This window comes from Agrilus planipennis, unplaced genomic scaffold (genome assembly GCF_000699045.2).
Source record: "Agrilus planipennis isolate EAB-ADULT unplaced genomic scaffold, Apla_2.0 scaffold193, whole genome shotgun sequence".
NCBI classification, from domain to species: Eukaryota; Metazoa; Arthropoda; class Insecta; order Coleoptera; family Buprestidae; genus Agrilus; species Agrilus planipennis.
This window is the reverse complement of record NW_020442456.1, coordinates 300,799-310,572: the sequence shown is the minus strand read 5'-3', so window position 1 is coordinate 310,572 and position 9,774 is coordinate 300,799. Positions and strand designations below refer to the sequence as shown.

The 9,774-nt window shown below is 32.1% G+C and overlaps 2 protein-coding genes across 2 annotated transcripts in view; one reads left to right on the top strand and one right to left on the bottom strand.

Moving 5' to 3' along the window:
• Nucleotides 1-2,058, top strand: part of LOC108736780 (apolipoprotein D-like) — a 16,618-nt gene extending 14,560 nt beyond the window's left edge. Inside the window, exon 4 of the mRNA XM_025980574.1 lies at nucleotides 1,736-2,058. Coding sequence (XP_025836359.1) covers nucleotides 1,736-1,818 — 83 coding nt within the window. The 3' untranslated portion in view covers nucleotides 1,819-2,058. The remainder of the gene's footprint in view (nucleotides 1-1,735) is intronic.
• Nucleotides 2,059-2,228: 170 nt separating this feature from the next.
• LOC108736779 (ubiquitin-conjugating enzyme E2-24 kDa) lies at nucleotides 2,229-7,344 on the bottom strand. The gene is made up of 3 exons (XM_018469340.2): nucleotides 7,107-7,344; nucleotides 6,373-6,865; nucleotides 2,229-2,537 (listed from the first exon to the last, which is right to left on the bottom strand). The coding sequence occupies exons 2-3, from the start codon at nucleotides 6,833-6,835 to the stop codon at nucleotides 2,440-2,442; spliced, it is 561 nt and encodes a 186-aa protein (XP_018324842.1). The 5' UTR covers nucleotides 6,836-6,865; nucleotides 7,107-7,344; the 3' UTR covers nucleotides 2,229-2,439.
• Nucleotides 7,345-9,774: the final 2,430 nt, after the last annotated feature.

Below are 9,774 nucleotides of genomic sequence, written 5' to 3'. Positions count from 1 at the left end.
AAAACAAAGCAAAAGTTTTATAGGTGTGTAGAACGTTAAGTTAATTCACTTGTTATTATTTTTGGCTAAATATGCTTTTAAATAAAGCATATTCTTAAATTTTAACGAGGCAGTTTAAATAATTTTGCAAATGGTACTGTACGCTTTTGTCTAGGTCTCGCTCGATAATCGGTGGAGAAATGAGCTACGCAGACAAATATAATTGAATTTGGAATTATGCTACGGGGCATCCTAATAAAGGGAAGGGGCATCTCCAACTTCTTGAAACGAACAGTAGTTCAATCAGAAATCACGAAGTCGTTTTACTGTTAAGTTTAATAATTAACCTTGCTCCATCCCCTAGCTTGGTTCTTCGTTATGTGAAGCATGTGTATTTTAATAATATAGGATTGACTAAGTCCTTAAAAATGAATATAGTTATTGAACACTTCCCCCTTCCCTCTTCCGCGTTAAATATTTGTCATGCGAAGCATACGTTGTTGCTTTGATAGGATTTTTTAATTGAAACAAAATATATTTGTTTTTAAATTGTAACCTTTGTATATACGAAAGTAACAGCGGAAATTGAACACTACAAATGGTAGGTAGCATATATATTTAGCCCCCTTGATAATCAAAATTTAGTCTTGCGTTGGAAATGCTCACAACGCGTAAGTGCGCGAAACACGTGTCCGCGTAGTTTTTTAAAGTGTTCTGGTTAGTTGGGGTAAGACTTTTCTTTTTGTTTATCAATACGCCACAGTCTCCTTTATATTTATTTCCGTATTTAACTTATTATTGTTATTATTGCGGAAGTACCTATGTCGGTACAATTTGCATTTCTTAATTTCAAATTTTTTTAAATTCGTTTTTGAAATTAAATAATACTCATTAAGCTTGCCTAAGACTAGAGCTTCATCGTTTTAGAGAAAAAAAAATACTATTTGTTATAACCATGTCAAATAATATTATTACGAAGTACGTACTGCAGTTGTATTCAGCAACTTTGGTTTAATAAGTTCTAAATTATGATCCACATCTGATAGTACCGATAAATTGTAAATCAAGAAATCTGCTGGCAAATTAAAATTGTATATGGAGTGTGTTCGACTGCTTATTTTACCTACAATCTGCGCATGCGCATCTTTCACAAATCAGATGAGTGTGACAGGAACGCATGCGCAGAATTGATTTTTCAAAAATACACATGCACAAATCATGGCAGGAAATGTGTATCTACTAAAATTGGCATAAGTAAATACATACTTATCTATTATATTGCAAATACAAGTTTTAGAGACATTATATCCAGATCTCTTTAAATTAGTGCATACGGTGCAAGAAGGTAATACTACGAAATATTACTTACGATTAAAAAATAAACCTATATATTAATACTAGAAAAAATATAAAGAAAATAGGTAATGATGTTCTTTGTAATATTAAATATGTTAGTATTTTTTGACATAAGTATTGTATATTTTTTGTACTGTAAGAAGAAAGTTTGTTGCCTTAATATTTAATCTGTATTTTTTTTGTTTTCTTGTCAAGGATGAAGGTCTAGTCAGAGACATATTAGACGCAGAAACAGGAGTTAGGAGGGGTAGAGGTAGACCTAGGTTAAATTACTGTTCGCAAATAGTTAAGGTCTAGCACTAGCTTTAGGGAAATGCGAAGTTTAGCTCAGGATAGGAAAGAGTGCAGGTACTTGTCCATCCAATCTTAGGACTGACGACCTTATGATGATGAATTTCAGATCAAATTTGGACATTCAGAAAAAAACCGTTCAGGAGTCGAATAGTCAGCGTTGACCATCTATACAATGTACGTCTTTCATAGGTTCATTTTTTGGTCAGCAATCAACAAGCCGCTGTTGTCATTTTTCAGTATTTTGTCTCATATTGGTGTATACTGCCTAATTTCATATACTTATCATAGCGTTTACATAACCGCATGAACGTTAGTCTTATTCTCTTATTTAAAAAAAATTAGGAAGATTTCGCGTTAAGTCGATTTGTTTTAACCATTAGATAGGTATCAGCGCAAAACAATAATTTAAAAGAAAAACTACATAGATTTCTGTTTCATTTAATGACATGTTGATTTCTTACTATTATATCTTTGTTATATAGTATTCGAGCCAAATAAACTACCATACAGTTCACGATATTCAGCAAAATTATATTAGCACATAATACATTTATCGATACAACGTTCTTAAAATCTAAAACCAATTTAATAAACGTATATGTAATTCGTACATATATTTTTTACGGAGTTCAGCTTACATGTAAAAGTACACAATACTTAAAACTACATTCATTCTGAAATAAAATTTATTAAAAATTCTTTTGTTATTACTTCAAACCAAACACTTTACTTAGAAGGAAGTATTACTGATGACAAAACTTAAGCATAAAAACTTTTAGTGTGACAAGACACGCAGAATTGTTAAATAAATCACGTTGCATAACGCTTAGTCCAAAGTCTTGCGATACGATCGTGTTCTTCTCTATTTTGAAGATACTGAGTAGCAATGCTGCCCACTAATGGATCGGCTATAAAAGGAAATGATTTTATGTAATTCATATTTCATTAGTCCTGTGTACTGTTACTATTACATATTCGTAACAGAACATTTTCTTCATATAAATTTATTTACATACTTGTTCTAGGATATTCGCCAATTCTCAAATATTCGTCAAAATGTTTGAATTAAAGAAGCGCCTATACTATCTAGTTGGTGTTATAATAGAATAGTTAAGTGTTATAATAAAATGACATGTATGAATTCCTACTCAACTGAGTACAGTAGATTTCATTTATTACGACCTTTATTATAGCGAGCATTTTGCTGTAGCGACGTTAAATCTAAGTCCCTTGAATTTAAAGCATACTTTAGTGCAAAATTCATGTGGCTATGGCGACTTCGGATGTAACGCCGAGTTCGGGTGTGCGACTGTTTTTAATGACCCTTAACAAATCCCTAGTAGCTTTCTTATCTTTTATTTACAAGTTTACATCCACACAAATAGCCTGCAAGTGTGGTGACCTTTATCGTTTGTTTATAGCTGTAAGTAAGGTAGGTTAAATGGTTGTTAGAAAGTGATATTCTGAGTAGCAACTGTGCTTAGTAAAATTTTGATTAAGTATTTACTGTTAAAAAAAGACGGAAATCGTTTCAAAATTGAAAAACACTATACATACTGTCTGTATCTGTGTAACGACGAAAGTTGAGGAGTAAAAGTTTTTCTATTAATATGATGGACGATTCGCCTTAAGTTAAGGTTTTAAGACTTTATCGAGGTAATTATCTACTTGTTGAATGGTAAGAATTTCTAATTGTAAACGTCGTCTTAATTATTTATTAGATTTATGATATTAAAGTTTGTGTTACAAGTATTTCATAAGGGGGTCTTTCTTGCAAGACGTTACGTAACATTTTTTTTAAATAAAAAATCAGGGAATTAAATAGTGTTCATACTGTAATGTCCTCAAAAGAGGGAAATTTGCATCATCAGCTGTTCTTGGCCTATAAAAGCTCTCATGCTGACTTGCCAGCGCAACTGTGTCAAAAAAATACCAACGAAATTTGGAAAACGACTAAAGAAAAACTAAAAAATAAAGAAAAGTTTATAGAACATATAAATAATGTTACACGATTTGCGTAAGATTACTTTTGGGTAATATGGTCACTTGAGTGTTGGAGAGGGGGGTACAGAAAAAGGTTACGGCGCGTTACAAGGGGGGGAATGAGGGTCAAAAATCTACAAAAATTGCGTTACATAGTACTTGAACGCTCTTCAATGGGCAATCTGGCATTTTTACAATAATTATTATCAGTGACCGGGTCATAGTACAAAAATTCCATTTTATTTTCTAAATTTGTAATATCATATTTATTTTCTGTTTGAACCTTTTTTTAATAGGTGTGTCTGCAGATTGGTATTTGCTCCAACAAGCAACAATTTCTTTTGCATATTATTGCCTAGATATCTTTATTGTGTACATATATTTTGATCTATTTATTTGTCTAAACAAGTTATTAGGAAAAAATTTACCAAATAATGTTACAGCATGAAAGAAATATATTATTGTGTCTATAATATGTTGAACAATTACACACAATATGTACTGCTATTTCCATTTCCATTAATTTTTCTGGACCATGCAGTTTACTAAAAAACTCAAAATATTTCTGTATGTTTAACGTTTAACAAAAATCGGACTTCTTACTTTTCTTAAGGGCATCCTAAACTAGCATTTTCCCGAAGCACAGGTTCTAACTCATTACTATGTGGCTTGAATTTATTTAAAGTTTTTTTTTCTTTAAATAAAACAAAAACGAAAAGTACATTAAAAGAAAGCCCTTCGTACTTGTGTAGAAAATAATAAGAACTTTGAAACTTCAACTACTCTTCTAACTTGTATACACCAAAAGTGATCCATTTAATGAGATTCAAAAAAATCTCATTTGACTAGAAACAACTGAAGTAGGACCTAAGGGTTTCAAACAAACCACCACACTTTGCCAGACAATACCCCAGTGTGTTGTAAAATTCAACATTTCAAGTGGAATATTCTTTATCACTTAGATTATTTTTCCACAAAGCTCAACCAAAATACCGATGTGTTCATGGTTGTGGCGATAATTTTATTCGATGATGTATTCGCAAAAGCAAAAATCATTTGGGAATAATCTCATCGTTGCATTTCATGCATCTCATCACACTCCGTCCGCTAATAATGCGATTGGAGGAGGTAATTTCTAACTTATTCATACCAAATTTCCTTAAATTGACATCAACCCGTTGAAGCGCAGGAATGATTTGCTTAAGGTATTTGTTTGAATTTAAATTTCCGTTAATAAAAAAAGGGCTTGTTGTAGAATTATTTGAAATTCCCGCTCATAAATTAAACTTCCGAGAATACTGCTTTGATTGTAAAGTCTTTATTTTCGCCAGATTAACCCATATCAAGAAATGTTTTCTGATATCCATAAATAGAAACGAGAGACTCATTAGTGAACAGAATTTGTTGTTCAATAAATTTCTTATAGCCTAACTAGTCGGTTTTCATCTAAATGAGTATGTTTTCAACAATTTTGTAAGCATCCGTAAGTTTCGAACATTTCATTTTGCAAAATAAGCCGAATCTTAAACGAAAACGCAAGCTTACTAAGTACTAAGTACACCTTTCATAGATTCACTAGAACAGTTTTTTATATTGGTAACTCCCTAATATTGGAACTGCGAGAAGTCAGTTTTAAATGCTCACGCACAACCGTCTGAAGATAAACGAGAAAGTGATTGTAGTCCGCAAAATGGCCCTAACAAATCCAGTTCTTTTAACAGTATTTAAGCATTGCAATTTGAATTTTTGTCTCGTTCTTTTCCTTTTGTTCCAATGAAATATGTTTAGGATTACAAAAACATTAAAATAAAATATGAATTATTTCAGTCTTAGCATTTTTACTGAGAAAAGCGTGAAAATCTTCTGAAGAAAAGGTAATTCTTAAAAAATTAAAAGGAAGACACCCCTAATTACCAGAAAAAACTTTGTTTGAGCGAACACGTCTTTCGTTCACTTAAGCCTTCCTTTTAATTTTTTAATTAATATTACCACAGTCTCCTCTTTCTACTTAGGTAATTCTTAATTTAAATCATAACTTTGCTAATTTAATGTTTCGGGAAAAAGTAGAGGTCATTGTGCTGTTATTTTTGATATTTTACACCCTAGAACCTACTTTACATAGTGCTATACTCTGATTGCTATTACAAATTTTTACGACAAAAAATTTATTTAGATTGATCTACGAACTCACCAGTTCTCAAAAAAACTTAAAATTAAAAATCTTAAAAGGGTAGAAAGTGATAAAAACAAATGCTTAGAGTTGACGTTTTCTGATTAGCTCCTTAGTAGTGATGTGTTGAAGACATGTCTCCAGGCAAGAGTGATTGCATGGCGTTTATATATCGATATATTTTTTATCATTTATTAACTAACTTCAGAAACTGTGTTGCAATCATAAATTAAAATTTTTTCCCATTTAGTTTTTTAACAATCGTAGGAAAAGTTTCTTTTATGTATGTATGTGAGTAAACTTTCTGGTACTTGTATTCTGCAGTTTAAAATATGAGTTTCAAAAGCTCTATATTTAGAATTGAATATCTTCAAAACTCATATAATTTAACTTGCACCAGTCAATTCAGAATTATTTAAATAACCTGCTTTAATTTTAAAAAATCCACAATATTCAGATGTGACTTGAAGTTGGCACTATTTTAATAGAATAGATTACCAAAAGTTGGCATAACTCAGCTTTAAATTCTTTCAATTACTTTCAAAATATATACAAATGAATAAATACTTTACATACTCATACATACTTACCAGGATTACAGTCCGTTAATAAAGAACAAATGGATAAAAGTACTTTTGAAATAGTCAAAGCTGGGCTCCAATTGTCTTTTAAAATATCCAAACAAATAACTCCTTGACTGTTAATATTGCAATGATAAATCCTTGTACGAAATGTGACTTTGGGTGGTTTAAAGGGATATTCTGGTGAAAAGTGTATATCAAGGAAAAAAACACCCCCCTCATAAACTGAACCAGGTGGTCCTAAAATGGTAGAAACCCATTCATAAAAGTTTTCTCCTTTAGGACCAGCACTGCAATTTGGGGGAGGATCAAGAGTAATTTCAGCCAACTCCTTCTGTATACGTTTTGCCGATGTTCCCAATGCTTTAGACATTTTTGGATTTGGTTTGGAGTCCTTAGTTTCTTTTGATTGCTCTCCTACATGAGAGCCACCTCTACCTCTTCCAGAACCACTTGAGCCAGCAGTTGACATTTTCTTTGATAAAGCAATGAATATAAGTACCTGCAAAGAAAGAACAAATTCTGACATATAAAAGTGTTATTTGATAAATACCACTTTAATTATATTTCTAGATACTAGGCGGCCATTTTTCTTTATACTAATTTACATTTAAGATTTTGAAAAAGTTACAACTTAATAAATAAAACAAATTCCTTTCTAGATAAGATAATTTACAATACAATAAAAACTTGTTCATAAGAAAGCTATTCGCCAAAACACTATTGTTTAGTACGGCACTTACCGTGTTGGTATTGATGGTAGCAATTGCAAGTAGTAATGCGAGTGTAAAACAGATTAATAATTTAATTCATGGTGCCAGTACTACATTAATATAAATAATGCAATTACCTACACTACAAAACTTAATTATTTTACAAAATATGCTATATTTTTCATAAAAACACCGGAATATTCACTGTCACATTCATTGAAACATGAACATGATCTATAAACATCATCACAGGTAAGACATATCTATGAGCATTCAAAGACATCTCACACAGTGAATAAATTGATTTTTGTAGTGGTTATGGCACTCAACCACGATCAACATTCGTCAGGCCGGTTAGTAACCACATTCTCGGTCAGTAACAAGAGAAGCAAAGAAAATTCAGTCAGTCCGCCCATCGACGTTTACTAATGAGTATGCCTTAGCCATAGATAATAGATATACAAAGGGTAATGGACATGCCTTAGCGGTCATAATTGTGGTACAACAAAAGAAAAAGATAGAATGAAGTTTCGGACAATATCCATCTCTCTTACGATAGTGCGTAAGCGTGTCATGAAAGAGATAGCATTAGTCCGAAACCGTACGCCATCTCCCTCACTTTTCGAGACAAGAAATTATTACAACAAGATACGGCTAAGGTACGTCCATTAATAGATGTCTATGGTCCGCACATTGCCACAGACTAATGGTCCATGTCCGTACGTGCCATAGCATATATTAATGGACATGCCTTAGCCGTGTCGTTGTAATAATTTCTTGACTCAAAAAGTGAGGGAGATGGCGTACGGTTTCGGACTAATACTATCTCTTTCATGACACGCTTACACACTATCGTGAGAGAGATGGACATTATCCGATACTTCATTCCATCTCTTTCTTTTGTTGTCCCACAATTCTGACCGCTAAGGCATGTCTATTAGTAAACGTCGATGGTACGTGCTCGATGCCTATAGATAAGTTGGAAAGTTTTTACTTTAGATGGTGTTCAGTGCATGTTCAGCCTAGAATAATGTTCAGTGATTAATATTCTGTCAGGGATCATAGACGAGGTGAGAGATTATATATCTCTTTATGTGGTGTTTTGAATAAGCAGATAAGAAATATTGTATGTTAGTGTCCGNTCACTTGTTATTATTTTTGGCTAAATATGCTTTTAAATAAAGCATATTCTTAAATTTTAACGAGGCAGTTTAAATAATTTTGCAAATGGTACTGTACGCTTTTGTCTAGGTCTCGCTCGATAATCGGTGGAGAAATGAGCTACGCAGACAAATATAATTGAATTTGGAATTATGCTACGGGGCATCCTAATAAAGGGAAGGGGCATCTCCAACTTCTTGAAACGAACAGTAGTTCAATCAGAAATCACGAAGTCGTTTTACTGTTAAGTTTAATAATTAACCTTGCTCCATCCCCTAGCTTGGTTCTTCGTTATGTGAAGCATGTGTATTTTAATAATATAGGATTGACTAAGTCCTTAAAAATGAATATAGTTATTGAACACTTCCCCCTTCCCTCTTCCGCGTTAAATATTTGTCATGCGAAGCATACGTTGTTGCTTTGATAGGATTTTTTAATTGAAACAAAATATATTTGTTTTTAAATTGTAACCTTTGTATATACGAAAGTAACAGCGGAAATTGAACACTACAAATGGTAGGTAGCATATATATTTAGCCCCCTTGATAATCAAAATTTAGTCTTGCGTTGGAAATGCTCACAACGCGTAAGTGCGCGAAACACGTGTCCGCGTAGTTTTTTAAAGTGTTCTGGTTAGTTGGGGTAAGACTTTTCTTTTTGTTTATCAATACGCCACAGTCTCCTTTATATTTATTTCCGTATTTAACTTATTATTGTTATTATTGCGGAAGTACCTATGTCGGTACAATTTGCATTTCTTAATTTCAAATTTTTTTAAATTCGTTTTTGAAATTAAATAATACTCATTAAGCTTGCCTAAGACTAGAGCTTCATCGTTTTAGAGAAAAAAAAATACTATTTGTTATAACCATGTCAAATAATATTATTACGAAGTACGTACTGCAGTTGTATTCAGCAACTTTGGTTTAATAAGTTCTAAATTATGATCCACATCTGATAGTACCGATAAATTGTAAATCAAGAAATCTGCTGGCAAATTAAAATTGTATATGGAGTGTGTTCGACTGCTTATTTTACCTACAATCTGCGCATGCGCATCTTTCACAAATCAGATGAGTGTGACAGGAACGCATGCGCAGAATTGATTTTTCAAAAATACACATGCACAAATCATGGCAGGAAATGTGTATCTACTAAAATTGGCATAAGTAAATACATACTTATCTATTATATTGCAAATACAAGTTTTAGAGACATTATATCCAGATCTCTTTAAATTAGTGCATACGGTGCAAGAAGGTAATACTACGAAATATTACTTACGATTAAAAAATAAACCTATATATTAATACTAGAAAAAATATAAAGAAAATAGGTAATGATGTTCTTTGTAATATTAAATATGTTAGTATTTTTTGACATAAGTATTGTATATTTTTTGTACTGTAAGAAGAAAGTTTGTTGCCTTAATATTTAATCTGTATTTTTTTTGTTTTCTTGTCAAGGATGAAGGTCTAGTCAGAGACATATTAGAGGCAGAAACAGGAGTTAGGAGGGGTAGAGGTAGACCTAGATT